Source organism: Vidua macroura, chromosome 1 (genome assembly GCF_024509145.1).
Source record: "Vidua macroura isolate BioBank_ID:100142 chromosome 1, ASM2450914v1, whole genome shotgun sequence".
NCBI classification, from domain to species: Eukaryota; Metazoa; Chordata; class Aves; order Passeriformes; family Viduidae; genus Vidua; species Vidua macroura.
Genome location: NC_071571.1, coordinates 138,069,432 through 138,087,370, shown reverse-complemented (window position 1 = coordinate 138,087,370; position 17,939 = coordinate 138,069,432). Strand labels below are relative to the sequence as shown.

Sequence of the window (17,939 nt, the reverse complement as noted above, 5' to 3'; positions counted from 1 at the left end):
TATGAAATCAGTTATAAGGGACATGAGATACTGAATCCATATTTCTTTACAGAAGTTTTAACATTTGCTCTTTATTTTCTTTTGTTTCATGTCCTTTTGACATTTATAACGGTTCTCTTTACTTTAAAATTTCATTGTGGTGTGCTCAATGCTGTCAAGCCTAAATCTAGTGATATGAAAACCAAAATCAGTTATTGGAGGATCTAAGGTAGTCTTCTAGGATGAAAATTAGGGCTGTGTGTAATTGGATTTTCTCATTCATCCCATTTCGCACAAGTATAACTAAATATAAGTCAGTTAATATAGAATTTATAGTGAAAATGAAAGATGGAGAAGATTAGCATGGAATCTCCTTATGTTTAGTTCATATTTTGAAATGAAATAATTAATCAAATACTCTCAATACTTCAGATCTAACATTTCAGTGACACAGGCATGTTAGTTATCAGACAAATTCTGCTTCTTTAAAAAAATTGCAGACTTCTTTAAGCGTGTAGTAGTTTGATCATGTCATTTAAATTATGCACCAATAGTATCAAGTGATACAATTTTATTTTTAAAAAGAAGCAACAATCCAATATTAACTTTTACCTGTTGTATATTGAAACCAATTAACTCTGAAAAGAATTTAAAACGTTTTACACATTTGAGCAGTTTAACGCATTTATATTTTTATTTATTTTTCATGGGTGTGTTTGTGCATGTGTTTGTTAAACTCTGTAGCTAAAATCTACTTACAGAAACAACAATACCACCAAATAATGTCCCTACTATTTCTTCAGTAAAGACAGCTGCAATCTGATAAATTAATCTGATTAATTTCCATATTAAATAAAGGCCAAAAGAGATGATAAAAAAGGAGTGAATAGAAATTCAGTCTGTCTTAGCATTTGTAAACCTAAAGTTAATTAAAAATATCTGTTTTCTGCTAACATTCCAGTTGATATATTCCAAAGCTATCAGTCTCTTTTTGCCCCTTTCAAGAGTAAAAACGGTATATCACAGAAAGAGTATGTCTTGATCAATCTTTTCTAATAAGAATGTAGGCTAGTAATATAAATAGCTTCATTGATGTTTTTGAGGTGTAGAATGGAGAATAAAACTAAGCTTTACATAATCTGATTATTTACTGGTATTTCTCTGAAACTATTTTAATGCCACATTTTTTTTTTAATTACAGAAACATGTATGGTCTCAGATAATTACTCTCCTTCCAGCAAAATTGAACATAAATCTAAATTTTGTTGGAATTAAGCAAAAATTAGATTTCAAGTGTGTCATCTTTGAGTTATTACACTAAGTCTAACAAAGATTTCCTATTTAGTTAAATTTTGGGACTATATCATAGAAATATGTGACTTGAAAATGGATGCTACAAAGAATGTTCCAATAAGCAAAGGAATAGGAACTGAAAGGCTGTGATTTTCTGCTTGGATAAGGAGGCAGAAAAGTGTTTCACTAAGTGCAGCAGAACACAGGGACATAGCAACCTAAAACTGCATTGGTTTAAGTTGCTATGGAAATGCATACTTATACCTGATTCCTTGTTTCCCCTTTATATCCCAAATACAAGAGCTGTTAATGATATTTCTAGTGCCTATGAGGATATTTATAAAGTCAGTCATCCCCTAATCCTGCCAGTAATAAGCTATATGCATTGAACTACTCAGTTCAAGGGAAAGTATGAGCCTTTTATCATATTTAGACTCCTTTATGAATGGTTCCCACTTTATCTTTGTTTAATTATGGAGAACAGAGCTAGACATAGTATTGAATATAGTCACATAAATTACAAGCAATAAATTTATGTAGTCTCTTTGCTTCAGTATAGATTTCCTAGCTTAGGTTAGAACAGACAAAATGCACACTTAAAGTGTAACAACTGCATGTGACATGTGACATAAGAATGCATATTCACCTCTCATGACAAAGGAGTTAATTCAGAGGAAACTCAAAAGTTGCTACGTCCTCCATGGGCAGGCATTCCACAAACCAGATTGATTCTAACCTTGCTTTGAGCTGAGGTGGATGAGTTTTTTGAGGTGGAAACATCCTCCAGATTGCTCGATTTATGCTTGATGTGGACTTCTTTGAGCTGTTCCTCATTGACTGGGGTATAGGAAGTGCTGGACAAGTATCTTTGAATAAGCTTGAATGACCTGCTGTTTCTTATTATGTACATATTTTTGTTACTGTTTTTATTACAGCTGTTTAATTGTACTAGCAAAAGCCTTATGAAGTACATAGCAGCCTGACAAAGGTTAAACTACAGGCCTCTGATATCAGCCTAATTACTCCAGTCATTTCAGCTCAGTGGACCAAGACATCAAGGCCTCTGATATCAGTCTAATTACTCCAAGATATTTCAGTCAGTGGACAATCCCAGATTATGTGCTTATATCTAAAAACTGATTTAGTGTGGTTTATTGCTGTGTTAGAGTATGTTCATCACAGCATGTTTTTCCTGCCAATGCTCCTGTTAAGACTTTTTCAGTCTCAGTACTTCTCAAGTTAGAACTCTTCAGAGTGTTGTGTACTAGAAAGAAGTAGGAGTTTACATGTGATGGTACTGAAAAAGCTGCCACTTGTTTACACAGCTTTAAATAGTCTTTCACAATAGTTTTTAGTATGAAATATATTGCTATTATTTTATATTCCCTCAACTTTTGTTTTTTCTCTGATATTTTCTTCTGAAAGTGTTCTCTTTACTTCAAAGCTATTGGTATACTTATCAGCTGAAACTCTTAGTAGGGCAATCCACCAAAACAATTAACTGCACCAGTGGACCACTCCTTTCTAGTCCTATTTGAAAAGACCTTTCAAAGCTGTGATGAGTTGTGATTAGCTAGATACCTGCCTTCCTATCTCATGAGATCTCTGCATCTCCTTCCCTTCTGTTTTTTTGTGTTTTTTTTTGTTTTGTTTTTTTTTTTTTTGGTTGGTTTTTTTTGGGTTTTTTGTTGTTGTTGTTGTTGTTCTTTTTTAATGTAAAATGCATATTTTAATATAATTCTGAGTTAACAGCAGAATATCACCATTGCCCTGATCTGTGATTATATTTCCTGACATTTTTCCAGATATTGCTTTATATACCTGTACAGTCATGGTAGTTGATGAAGAAAAATGCCAGGAAATTTGTATCTCCTCTTTACATGTTCATAAGGAACTTTTCTGTGGTTTCTTGATTTGTTGATAATAAGTAAAATACTAATTAATCATATACCCATGCATCCTTTTTCTTTTCAGCCTAAGGCTAGTATTTAATATTACAGCTCCACCATGAAGCTTTTTAGAAGTATCAGCAGATTGAATAATATAACTGTAGCCAGGCTAAGCTACAAGTGACTACTGTTGGTGGGACAGATTGTCTTTCACTATCTTGCCTCCCAAAGTCATTCTATGCAGTAAAATTGATCACATAGGAGCAGCAGTGGCAGCATTTCCTGAGCTGAAATATAGAGCAATGAATTGATTTTTCAACCTTAATAAACTGGTGTCACACACAAGCAAGCTAAACCTGGAGTCAACATTTATCTACATTTATAAATAACAATATTGAAGATCTATCTCTGGGTTGTCTGAAAGTAGTAAGAAAAACAGACAATCAATGCCTTCTCTAAAAGTGATGACTGTGAACAAAGAATTGGAAAAGTTTTTGTAACTCCTCTGAAAAAGTATAAGATTGCATCACTTTTAATGCAGTCTTTGAGTGGTAGACAATTATTCAATGAAAGCACTATTTTCATTCCCAATATATATGGCATTGCCCAAGTCAAAATGTCAATAAATGCATGATTTCTCTTGTCCATTATTATGATTTAAAATACCTCTGTAATGGAACATCCAAGAAATCTTTCTAGTAACGTATTGAGGTATTACTTTTAAAAAATAATTCATTAGGGGATTTGTATATGTTTTGTCTAGCAGACACATTAGTAAAACTACAGGGGAAAAAAGTGAAAATGGGCTTTTTAAGGACTTAGTCATTTCTGATGTCTCCACATGTAAACACATTTACAAAGATACAATTTGCAGTCTTCATACATAAGGAAGGTGGATATTTGTTCTTTCTGAAAAATCAACATTTTAAAAAATATAAGATGTGCAGTATTATTCATAAATAAAACAAAATATAATAACTAACTACTACATATTATTTAATGATAATGCTATAAATATTACTTTGTTAATTTCTGTTAGGAACATGGTCTTTCTTCTCCAAAGGTAAGGTATATTCTGCAGTAAAAGACATGAGCAGTCTTTGTCATAGTATCTACATGTGTACAGGGAAATTAATTTTTTTCAATTTATCCAGACCTTTCTTTGGCCAACATAACCCTTTTTTTCACTGTTCACCAGCTCTTAATACGGGAAACAAAATTAACTATGGTAAGATCAAGCCCATGAAGGTCAGCATGGCTCAAATGGTGTGATGGTGAATTACATGTATAAAAGATGAGTAAAGTTTTTGTATCATACATAGATGCTTGCCCTGCCCTTCTGAAGGAACATTCTGTCCCATTTTAACATTAAATAGAATGAGTGTTGTTGGAAAAGGAGAATTTAGCCATCACTGAAATCTGCCAGCAGCAAGCTGTCCAAGCTGAGATCCATGCTGGTATAACTTCATATTTTAAGCAATTATTTATACTGCTTTGCATTTTCTGCTGTTGAGCAAGTTCTTGTTTCTTATTTTTCCCTTCAGTTTCCTAATATAAATTGTTTATTCTTACTAGTGAACAAAATCTTAAAAATGTCCTCTTCCTTGCAAGAGTTCTATATCCTCTACCACTTTTCTTTTTTTCTCTTAAAAAGCATTTGGACATAATGAGTGCCCAGATCCTGGAGTGCCAATCAATGCTCGGCGTTTTGGTGATAACTTTCAGCTGGGGAGCTCAATTTCAGTTATATGTGAAGAAGGATTTATTAAAACACAAGGAACTGAAACAATTACTTGTATGCTAGTGGATGGAAAAGTAATGTGGAGTGGACCTATTCCTAAGTGTGGAGGTATGTATAACATTTCTTTCTAAATCAGGAGAACTTGATGTAATGCATTTCAAATTTTCACCAAATGAAGTTGAGATTTTTGCAAATGAATAACACAAAGCTTCTGTTATTGCTGATACAGTATTAGATTAGAATGAAGACATTGATCTCTTCTAGGTCTTTGGCTATGGTATTTAAAACTGTTTAAGATGCTTTAGCTCTCTGTTGCAGTACTTGTGTTTCTTTTATCCACAGTGACTCTAGGCTGGGGAAGACTCTCTTAGCAATTGATTTTTCTTTTTTATAGAAATTAAGTACTTCCATACATAGCAACCTAAAACTACTGTGTTATGCATATTTCCTTTGACTTGTTTATACTACATGACACTAAAATATAATCTTTGCTTCATAACTTGTCTATATTCTAGGATATTTGTACCTAAAGGAGGAAAATTAATTCAGCTGTTTGTAATGATTAAAAAAAACAATCAATGATAATATAATCTCTGGTTTGTTAGCTTTCACTTTAAACAACAATTTAGTTCTTATTTTCACTATGTAACTGCCTTTCTGACAAAATTTGAACAATTATAATACATTAGTGCAACTGCTTATAATATGCTTTGCATCCATGTTTACCTTTTTGATGAATGATTATAGTTTCATAAATATAAGGTGTATCAGTTTCACTAGACAGGATAGGCCATAATACCTTTTCATTATTATAAGGCTTATGGATCTGTACAACATTGCTAATAAAATAAAAGGTTGTATTCTCAATGTTACATAAAAATTTTAAATTGCTGGGAATATTTTTAAGTGTCAGTCCATGCACAATGATAATATAATCCACAGGTGGTCTGAGACTCTGAGTGAAAAATATATTGGAATCCTAAAGTTTGAGACACAGGTATATTTGAATTTGATGTTTTTTATCAGCTGTAGAATTAGATACATTTTTTAAATTTATAATAAAATTAGATGGCAAATGAAAGTATTTTTAAATTAACAATTTAATTTGGTCTGTTAGGGTGTTCAGAAGTTTTATTGATTGCGTACACATTTGTCTCTAAAACAGAGTTGGTTGATACATGCTCTACATATACCTCATAATTTCATTGTCATATATATCAATTCAAAGGCATAAGCTCCACATACTGACTAGGAATGTGACTGCTGTGCAGTTTTCCCTACAGTTCAGAATTTTCAGAAATTACAGTATACAGGATTATATTTAATAATCTGGTGCAGATGAATAGGGTCAACATAGTAGTTTTTCAGGGCGAACCTGACTAGTCTCTTGAGACTTCCTTCCAGCCCTTCCCACAGCCCAGGATTCCGTTTCAGCTCAGACAGTCACTTCATTGTCACCAAACCCCTTTCCTGTAACCAATCCAATCCTGTTCAGCTTTCTCAGGTGGAACTGGACATGTCTGTGAAGGCACTAACTCTGTGTGTGTGTGTGTGTGTGTGTATGTGCATGTGCACAAGTGAGCTTCTTTTCTTTAGTGAAGGGGTCTTGCTTTTGCTGCTCTCTGATGATTTTGAGTTTGGGATTCCTGTCCTCATGCCTTTCATCTTTCCTGTGTGAGGGTTATAAGGAGGATTTTCCCATAATCTGTTCTAATATTGTGCTGTTGTACCCATGCAGAAGCTCTAACCTTGGTCTTCCTGCACAACTCTCATAAGGCTTAATATCCTGCCATTCTGTAGCATTAGTGATAAGCTCTTCAAAAAAACATTTCTAAAACTATGCATCTACTAGACGTTTAGTGATTTTGTGAATAGCCTGTTATCCTAAAGGTTTTTTTCATGTTCACATATGAAAATTTCCTGTTTCAACCCATGGACCTTGCTATACAAAGAAATAAATGCAAATGACTTTGTGAGAATTCTTAGATCAGACTAAGATTGTCTTTTACTATTTGACATAGACCTGTGTTTGATAAAGAGATTCTGCTTGATGACCACCTCTAGCTATGTTATAGTTCTAGAGTTTCATTTTGAGCACATGAACATTGGGTATGAATATGTCAGACAACCATCAAACAGGACTATAAGAATGAAAAGGGGATTAGAATCAGTGTAAAAAAGGTTAGGGAAACAATCTTTTGGCACGATGACTGGAGAGTTTTATTTTCTAAAAACAAGGGTTTTTAAGATAAGCCCAGTAGCTTAGCTATTCTGAAGGGAAGTACTCCTGGGTTTAGGAAATCAGCATGTAATGGTGAAAGTCAAACAAATAAACAAAAAAAATCAATTAAATATTTATCTGCAAGAGCCATAATCAGAGGACAGATAAGAAACATTTTTTTTAAGGAAAACTGGCAGCAAAACTCTCCTAAATAAAATCGAGAAACTATTCCAAATTTAGGCAATCTTACAGTGTGCATTATTTTTAATGCAGTATTCATAGGAAAATTTTTGTAATAGAGGTTTGGAGCTTTTTGTATTTTAAATGCAATCTGTGTCATGAAAATTTGGTGAGAATATGGAACTTTGTACAAGTTTAGTAATACTCTGCTGTAACTATGGAGTGTACTGGCTCAGAATAAGGCCATCTGGTTCCTATTCTTGTCAATATATTTTGTAGTTTATAGGCTCCATATGTATTATGAATGTTTAAAAGTGCTTATATACATTAAAATATAGAGATTATGAATGCTCTAGAGTTAACCTTCTGGTTGTTGAGGTAAATATGAGTTTAAATAATTTATTGTTTGACTGGTACTGTTTACTGAAGGTAGTATGAAAAAAAGACTCTAAGCTAAAAGGTGAGAAACGCCCACTTTAAATCCATCAGTGAATAAAAAAAGAAGTATACATTGGCATATTTAGAAGTGTTTGCACCATACTGAATTCTGAACTCTATAACTTCTAGAAACCCTTTCTTTTCCCTACACAGCAGGGAAAGATGAAGCATTATGTCCTAAAAAAAAAACAACAACAACAAAAAACAAACAAACAAACAAACAAACAAACAAAAAAACCCAAACCAAACAAACCTATTTACAGCAATTTATAAATTTAATATAGGACCTTGGTATTCTCCTGAGAATAATGAAGATCAGACAAATGTGCAATAATTCATGGTCTTCAACTTGAAGTCGTGTCAAAGAGAGCAAAATTAATCTCTTTTTTTTTTTTTAATGGAGAAGTTCAGAATAATATAGACAATGATATGCACTGTTCTACTTTGTCAAAATGAGCAACCAAAATGTTTTGCAGGCCTGCTAGGTGAAATAACTGCAAACAGAAATTTAATAAATAGCCATGTTTTTGTCAGAAAATATTGTATATTTTACACTAGTTTTAGGAGACACACTAGCTTGTCAATGGTACAGTAAGACCTTTCCAACTTCTTTGAGATATACAGTGATATGCATAATTAGCTGTGACCCTAACTGTGACGTAGATTTTGTTTTGTTTTTTTTTCGGAGTAGCCTTGTATGCATAAAGGCCACTGGAACCATGGTGTTATGAAAATCTGTGGCACAGCCTTCTCTTCCTGCAAAGTAACATGCTTCTGCTCTCTGTCTAAATGGAAAAGGCCTTGGGTGTCCTGGTGGACACCAAGTTAAACATGTGTCCTTGATGCAAAGAAGGTCAGTGGTATCCTGGGATGGATAAGGCAAACTGTTGAGCAGGCTGAAGCAGGTGATCTTTCCCCTCTCCATGAGTAATGCTTGCAGAAGTATATATTGCAATATTTATATGTATTTTCCAATTTAAAAATACCAACTAATCTTTTAAGAATGGTAAGTATGTCTTTTTCATGAATGAGGAATTTGAACTGCTAACATGCCAAGAAAAATATATGTGGTATGACAGTGGATTCCATGATGTCAAACTTAAAATAACAGTTCACTGATTTCTAGCTTTAAACTCAGCTGAAACTTCAGCAAGTTTTTCAAGTCTCTCTGCCCACAATTAAAAGCAAAAATAATGCTACTTTGTAGAGACTGTGTTTTGTTTATGTTCTTTAATGAAGAAAATGTATTATACACATAAGAACACAGTAGGGGAAAAAAATTTTGCAGAATTATTGAACTGTTTATTTAATCTTTTTAAGGTTTATTTAATCTTTTTAATCTTAATTCAGTTATCTCCATCTAATTCTGAACACCACAGAGCCTGTCAGCTTTGAAGTGACTGCATCTTCCTGCAACTGGATTTTCAATATTTGTTCATTCTAATTGTCCTGCATTGAAATTGGTGAATATGAATTGCACCTAATAAATCTGTACTATTTACTTTTCTCTTTGTTTCATTTTTAGCTCCATGTGGTGGGCATTTTTCATCTCCAAGTGGAGTAATCCTCTCTCCAGGCTGGCCAGGGTATTATAAAGATTCCTTGAATTGTGAGTGGGTGATAGAAGCTGAACCTGGACACTCTATCAAAATTACATTCGAAAGGTCTTGACTAATGTTTTTCTTACTTCATTTTTTCCAGTTTTTACCAGGAAACAAGAGTTATTAGCTTTATAATAACATTCATTTGCATTATCTCTAAAAACAAGGAATTGTATTATCACGTAGGACTTTTGTAAACTCCTTCAGAGTACAGACATTATCTTCATGTGCTGAAAATCTTTTGAAATTTCTACCCTCTTACCTGTATTTAAGCCTGTCTAGCCCAGTAAAAAATGTTGTCTGTTTTTAAATATTAGCATGTTTCATTTGCTTTTAACTATATTGCTATGATGAACTATAATTGCTAAGTTCTTTTTTTTCCTCTCAAAATCACATAATCTTCAACTCTGAAAATCTGAATCAGCTGTGAAAACTAAAGTAAATGTAGTCATAATTTTCCCCACTCTGAATATTTAATTATCATATTAACTGAATTATTGTTGTGAAAGGATTGTGTGCTCTCAGGATGGAATTCCAGTGTCCCCAAATTACTGCAGCATTCCGCTTTTCCAAGACAGATGTCTGTTACTAAGGTCTTTTCCTTATTCAAAGGATTGAAATGTGCTGAAGCACCTTACATTTCTCATGGTAGCAAGATGCTGTCATTTAATTTGAACTTTTTATCAGAAAACAAGACCAAAAAAATGCAATAAAGAATGCTATTCTTATGTTTTAGATTATTTTTAATTGTAAATATTAAAAAAATTAGTTGACAATCCAGTAAAAAAGTGACATTTATGATGAAAACTATAGTGTAGAAATATCATACAAATACTTTTCAGTTAATATTTATGCATCATGTTTTGACTAGGCCTGGTCATTATAAAATAGCATATGCAAGTAATACTAATATTGCTAATAAAATCTGACACTCTCTTTCATACAGTTTCTGTTTGTAATACGTAATGCCTTGTCATAAAATTGCACAACCTCCTTTACTCTTGTAAGAAAGATCAAAAAGAACAAGATGTGGTCTCTTTGGATCACAGAGAAAGCCTGTATCCTCTTTATGACACCTTTTTTTTCCCACTGCTGCTCATTTTTGACACTCTTGTCACTTGTCAGAAATTGGTCTAGTGTGCATATTGCTCAGATGCAGCAATCCAGAGAGGCCATACTTGCAGATACACGTGTACTCTTTTGTATCTCTGTGCAGAACTACACTTAAAAATACATCTATGTATGTTCACACAGATGCACCTAGATATATATAGGTACATGTCTCAATGCAAAGAAAAAGTTATTCTATAAATTAAATGCTGGAATAAAACTTTATAGTGTAATGAAAGGAAACATTTTGTAAGCTACTGTTATGCTATTTCCTTATGTGCTTACCACATACTTAGACATTATTTTTCACATAGTTTAAGTTTGCCTTCTGAGTAATTTATGCATTAGCTTTTTAAAGACTCATTCTAGTCTTGGCTACCCTTGTTCTGCTGCTTCTGCTTGCAAATTTTCAGCTGCACTTTCTTAAGAGAAAAAGATCATTTTGTTGAAATACACAGTTTTAAAACTACAGCCAAATGACTTTCCTATATGAACAAAAAAACCGTAATATTTTGCCCATTTCTTTGCCTTTTAACTTTGTCCTGAGAAACACACATACTCTTTCTAGCCTTTATTGGTGCAAATACCAAAACTTCCACAATACGTGTGATTGTTTGAAAGATTTTTAATTTCTTGGTCAGGGATAAATATTTATAGTACATGTCTATAACTTCTAAATAATTTTTGGAATATCTAAGTTTCCCACTTGCAGGGTAGTTTCCTTTTAATCTTCCTACCTTCCTATATCTTCTCTCTTATAACATTGGAGAGGAGCGAGGAGCTGCATTCCATGACTGTATGCTAAAGAATTCCTGTGCCAAGGAGACAGAGACATGAGAATAGAAGGAGATCTATAGACAAATCAAATAAAAATAACTATTAACTTTTGTGCTTTTGGCATGCAAAAAATAACTTTTTCATGTATTGTTATACGATTGTGCATCTATTTTTTAAAATGTTTATTCCTGTTCTAAAGCATAGCTAAGATAGATTATCTGTTGATATTTTGTTATAAATCAGTATCTTTTTAGGCTCAACTGAAATTATAGAAGTGAGAAATGGCAATGCCATTCTTGATTGCAATGAAGTGTTTACCATGAAGCCTAATTATGAGTATTTAAATGTGAAAGATGCTGACAGCAAACTACTGATTGGAGTACTAGTCACGTTTGTCTATTGAGCATTTACTATGCAGCAAGAAATCCTGACACTGCAATGAGTTGATAAGGGTGTCTCTTAGAAACAAAGATGTGTGTTATAAATATTCAGGCACCTTTATCTATTCAAATAAGGCCTCCTAATAAAAGTATATGCGGGACCTCCTGTGTTAAAACTTTTTTCACTCCTGTCTGCTGGTGAGTCCACCATAAGATTAGATGTCACATGGCAATTAAGACATCCAGGTCAATTTAGCAATAGTGATCAAATAAGTAGGAAAGAACATTGGAAGGGTCTTACATGAGTGCAGGGTATTTCTTATTCAGTTTTCTAAAAGCCCCTATTGTTTTGTTACACAAGAGGGAAAAAAATATGTAAATATAGCAGATATGTTGAGCAAGCATCAAGGGAAAAGATATTGAAGGAAAAATTGATATAAGCATGAGATTTATAAATTAAATTTAAATTGACTGGTTTTTGAGCTAAATGACCAAGCAAAAGCATTGAACATAATGCCCTCTTCAAATTTGTTTCAGTTCATCTCACTTAAAAATAGTTCTAACATTTTCTTTCATGACTGATTATTAATTTTTTTTAATCTTCATCTTTTTCATATTTATGGTGGTACATATAGTCTAAGTAGTTTTGAGAGGATTTCCTTTATGTCTTTGGCGATTCAATATAATCTCAACTTGACTTGAGTGGCCTGGTAGTTGCATTACATTTATAAGACCCATGTCTTTTTCCACCTTCTTTCTCATGTATGCTTTTGATGTAGGTGCTAAGAAAGTTGAGCAAGACTAAATGATCTGTTTCCAAAATTTCTCCTGTGTTGTATGGATTGCTGGGAAAAAAAAAAAAAAAAAAAAAAGAAAAAAAGAAAAGAAAAGTATTGGAAAGTGCAAGTTATTGCCTAGCAGCTTTGCAGCAGGATGTGATTGCGAGTTACTGGGGGAGCTGAAAAAACCCCAAATTTTCAGTTTTCCTCCTTCCCAATTTTTCTACCACTTCATTTCTGTAACTCCCTCTTACTTTACGTCTGTGCTCTGTTATACATTATTAAGTGGGAGCAGAATATCAATAAAAAGAAAATGTTTTGCAGGTTTAATTTGTCTTCTTGTCTTTTGCCAGACTCCTTTAGATCTTTTGGCTCAGAGTCATGGGACATAAATACTGAAATATCGAGTTCCTCAGTACACTGGCTTTACTAACACAGTTCTTTGAATGGATTTCACAAAGCTGAATTAGGCGTCTAAGTAAATCAAAGCGAGAATTAAGACTATCTGAGGATCATTGTAAAATCCTGCTGTTAATTGTTGCTTTTTAATTCTGGAAAGGTTTTTCAGTAATCCATCAGAGTCCATTATAAAGCATTATGATTGATCTAAAGTCTGTCATAGTAAGAAAGAGATAAACCACTGTCAAAATACCAAACAGGTGTTTGGGATTGCTGATACCATCTAAAACAAGACAGACAAAGCGATATTTAGCAGCACTATCACACTCAGCTTTTCCTTGCTAGGGAGAGCACACATATTGTATTTAAACAGGCATTTTGTTTTCTAGTGCTTTCTAAAAAGGATTTTTCTAGAAAGGGTTTTTCTTCACATAACTTCTGTCACTACTTTGGACTGAGTCTCAGCTGGCAGAAAGCCACTGGAGTCAGAGTCAAATAATTCTATCCCTGCTTATAGATGATTTTAAGGTAGGAACTCAAGAGTATGAGCCATTGATGATACAAAGTACCTTGATATTTTTGCCAATTGCATCAACATGCCCTCCATATAAGTCTCATCTTTCTAAGCAACTAAATTGAAATTTTATTATTGTATAAATTATATAGGATAATTAATATTATTGCAATGGTATTGAAAAATAGATATGTGGAGAAAAAATATTTTCAGGAAAGTTGCATAGTTTAAAAAATATGGGTTTATTGAATTTGTTTTAACTGTCTTTTAAATTTGTGCCTCCGTGTGTTTTCACAATTCCAGATTTCAGACGGAACTCAATTATGATGTTTTGGAAATTCATGATGGACCAAACTTATTATCTCCACTTCTGGGTTCTTACAATGGTACACAGGTCCCACAGTTTCTCTTTAGCAGTAGCAATTTCATGTATCTTCTCTTTACAACTGATAACAGTCGTTCTAACAATGGATTCAAAATTCACTATGAAAGTAAGTACTTCTGTGTTGTATTATTTGATCTCCCCTCCCCCTCAATGCTTACCCTATTCAAATACAGATTTCATCTTGGCTAAATTCCTGTTATTTCCCAATCTGAGAAAGATTCAGAAATGTTAAACTGCAAAAGAGATGACTACTAATTTTATATATATTTAATGTCATTGATGTACTGCTCTGCTTTTAAAATCAAAAGATGAGAATGAGAAGCAAATGCCTTTCATCTGGAGGCTGCTTTTATGTCTTAATATTATATTTTATACAATGCATTTTTGTGAGTGTAAAATGGCATGAGATCAGGAAGATCATGAAAATCTAAGAATAAAACTGAATTAGTGTTCTGGTTCTGCAGCCCTAACTGAAGATACGGGAAAGTGCAGTTTACATAATGACCTGAAAATCAAGAAATGGAATTGGTTGATGTGGGATCTTTAGGATTCTAAAAACCTGCTATATGATTTTTTTTCTGACATAGAAATACTCTTTTGTCTTTATTATAGTCATATAAACTATGTTGCAGAAAGTATCTGTAAGATTTCATACTTCATGAATTATTAAAATTCTGTGTTGAAATACTATAATTCAATTTACATGATGTCTTTCTAAATATAACTTCTGTTGTAATAATTTCTACTCATATGATAAATAATATTTTTGCTATAATCATTATCATATTTGCTTAGTAAAGGTCATTGGCATGTTGCTTGTACTTCTACTTGTTGGAATTACCACCAAAATTTTCCAGATGTTCTTAATTTTTGACATTATTTTTTGCAATTTTCGACATTATTTTTTGCAATTTTCATTATTTCCATCCATTATAAGGATACTAAAAATAATATGCATAGGGGAGATATTGCCAGATAAAATTTGGATTGATTTGAACTCCAACAAATGTTAAATTCAAGCTGTTTATTAAAAAAAAAAAGTCTCTTATTATACCAAAATTATTGCCTGTCCTAGCATTCACCCACAAAGGTCTGTTTTGTATAATCTTCTACATTATGAAGAGTTATGATTTTGTTAGGTTTTCATCCATTCTGAAGTTTGAAGGAAGGCTCTCCTAACACATCAGGAGAACTAGATTAAGACTGCCAACCAGGACACTAAATTCATAGAAAGACTGAATAATAAATAGTAGAAGTTATACTATGGGAATGTGAAGAGCAAAAAAAAAAAATATGCACTTATTACAAATAATAAACAGTTTCAATTAAATAAAGTTGGAAAGGAAACCTGAATAAATAAATAAATCCTTTATAAATAAATTCTTGAATTTCATTATAAAATCCTATTTTTTGTGAAACTGATCCACACCCCACAGTTCTCTACACTAGTGGAGAAAAAAAGCTAAATTTATACTATCAGAGAGCATGGAAAATATATATTCTTATCACTTGTACCTAAACAATTTTCAGTATTTTCTGTTTAATAGCTCCTGTTTATACACAGAAGTCTAGTATTCATTTTATTTTTATTTAATTCTTACTGGTTTCTCATCTTGCATTATCCAGTAAAATCCAATTCTGTTTTCCTTATTGGGAACACAAATAATAACGATCAGTGGTCTCCTATTCATCATTTCTTCTCCCTACAAATAGTGTGTTGAAAACTAAGATCTTTTATATATTCATAACTTTTATGCTAATTATATATTTCCACAAATGATTTTCTTGTAATGAAGGATTTTTTATGACTTCTGTGTAGGAATAAAAGGAATAACACCCATTAAAATCTTGCACTGAATACTTCCAGTAATTTACTAACTTTAGTATTATCTGCAGAGGGTTGGGGGTTTTTCATTATTAATTTATAGTGAACTTCTTTATATGAGCTTTATAAATGAACATCTCATTGGGAAATAATCTAAAAGGTTTAATTTTTTAACACACATTGAAATCCCTTTATCAAGTCAACTTCTCTTTATTCTTTTCTGCTATTCTTTATCTTCTCAATGTCTCATATATCAAATAACACTAGGCATGAGTATGAATTATGTAAATAATTGATCTATGTAAATATTTTAAATATTTAAATATTTAAAATATATAAATATCAGAAGAAATGTAAACAATTTCAGCTATGCTAGCAATTTTTGATCAGGAAAAAATAAAGGCTGAAAATCAGAATTTTAAGTGATCATCAAAGCTTTTTAATATCAGCATCAGGTACAAAATAATTTATGTCACTAAGACAGGATCAAACTAAATGTCCTGTAAATTATGGGATATTTTTCTCTGCAACAATGGCAGGATTCAAACTGTGGTCCGTATTGTCTTTTAATGGTAACACAGAGAAGAATAGTGGAAAGATAATTCACTGTAAATGTGAGATTATGAAGCCTTCACCTCACAACCATCACAACCAATTACTTAAATTAATTAAAAAAAAAAATCAATAGGTCCTTTGTTTAATTCTTTTATTTTCTTGGTTTTTTTTTTTAATTTTTTTTTTTTTAATCTAGGTGTAACTGTTAATACTTACTCTTGCTTGGATCCTGGCATACCAGTGCATGGACGTCGTTATGGACATGACTTTTCTATAGGTTCCACCGTCTCATTTAGTTGTGATCCAGGTTATAGGCTCAGTCATGAGGAGCCTTTACTATGTGAAAAAAATCACTGGTGGAGTCACCCACTCCCAACTTGTGATGGTAAGGATGAAGAGATTTAATACAGAGTACTTTAAGATATACAAGTTTTGTCAAACTATTATTAGTCAAAATGAGTTAAATGCCAGAGCCTGTAAAACCTATATTTTTAGGAAAGAAAAAGAATAGTTACAGGAAATAAGTGCCATATATCTCTGTGATGAGACATATGAAACAGAGAATATAGAGTTATTTAATCCTGCAGGTTACTGAAAGTGTGTCTATCTGAATTTATGTAACAGCGAACTAACTGATTGCAAACTTTGTGTATATCTAGTTATAAAACACTTATTACAACTTGAAGATATTTGTGTTTGGGTATCCATCTATGGACACAGATTGCTGACATAAAAACCATGAAATTAAGTTTATTTGCACCTGACTCAAAACTTCATTTTTTCATGATGATCACTCTGTTTATAGCTTGTTAACAGAACTTCACACCCTTCAATCATTGTGGAAATTTATTAGGACTACATTATTCAGAGCAAAAGTGGTCTCCACCATATCATTACATCTGAAAAATTATCTAATATTTTCAGTCATCTCTTGTAATCTGAATTGTTCATTTTAATGTTTTCCCAGTTGGAGTAATATCAATTATATGCACTATTAAGAAAGTAGATTGTAATGTTCATTCAGTTACATTGTTTGAGATATGTACTTCTTAAAACAGTTTCCATCCTTGCAGCATGGTGCATGTTTTTGATATTAAAAATGCTTTCAGGAATAATATAACCATCTAATTCTAAGTTAGTATTTAACCAAAGAAAGTCTCCTGAGCTTTTATGAGCTAGAGAATGTACATGATACTGTATTTTTTCTAATATGATTCTTAGTGTCTCAGGACACTAATTTTGAAAGAAAGATCTGAATGAAGACTGATGAAGAAGCTCATTGAATCATGTGTGATTTGCCATATGGAAGACTATTCATTCCCACTGCATTACTTTCTTTAGAAAATGGTAGGGACTTCTTTGGCCTTCAGATTTTTCAGTTCGGAAATGCTTTCAGATTTTATATTCAGGAAGGTGTCAGTATATGATAATACTCAAAATCTGTGGTAGTAGAAAGGGATGTGAATAATCACTTTGCTGAAAACGGCCCTCTGTAGTTCTCCACACCCATTTTCTAAAAGATTCTACATCTCAGTCAGGTTCTTGCAATGAAGAAGGACTCCCACAATTTGCAGTCAAGGGGACAATATTTTGTTGAATAGGCCACAAAACTAGGATATGTTTTCTAATGGTGATAGGCACTAGTTGCTAACCATGTAAAACAAACAAATAAGCATACTCCCTATGAATACTGTGCTCTGTTGTGAAATAAACTTACATATTGTGATAAATTTCTTCCTAAAGATGCTGAACTAGTATGCAATTCATTAGGTAAATGAGATATTTTTTCTCCAGAGCACATTGCTAAATGGTGATTTTCCATTCAATAAATATGTTGTAAAGGTAGGATTGAGCACATTTATTCTACTAAATG

At 32.5% G+C, this 17,939-nt stretch overlaps 1 protein-coding gene across 3 annotated transcripts in view; it reads left to right on the top strand.

Moving 5' to 3' along the window:
- Window positions 1–17,939, top strand: part of CSMD3 (CUB and Sushi multiple domains 3) — a 585,002-nt gene that overhangs the window by 330,129 nt on the left and 236,934 nt on the right. For all 3 annotated transcript variants that reach the window (XM_053983153.1, XM_053983147.1, XM_053983136.1), the window contains 4 exons: window positions 4,816–5,010; window positions 9,267–9,405; window positions 13,605–13,792; window positions 16,263–16,451. In XM_053983153.1, coding sequence (XP_053839128.1) covers window positions 4,816–5,010; window positions 9,267–9,405; window positions 13,605–13,792; window positions 16,263–16,451 — 711 coding nt within the window. The remainder of the gene's footprint in view (window positions 1–4,815; window positions 5,011–9,266; window positions 9,406–13,604; window positions 13,793–16,262; window positions 16,452–17,939) is intronic.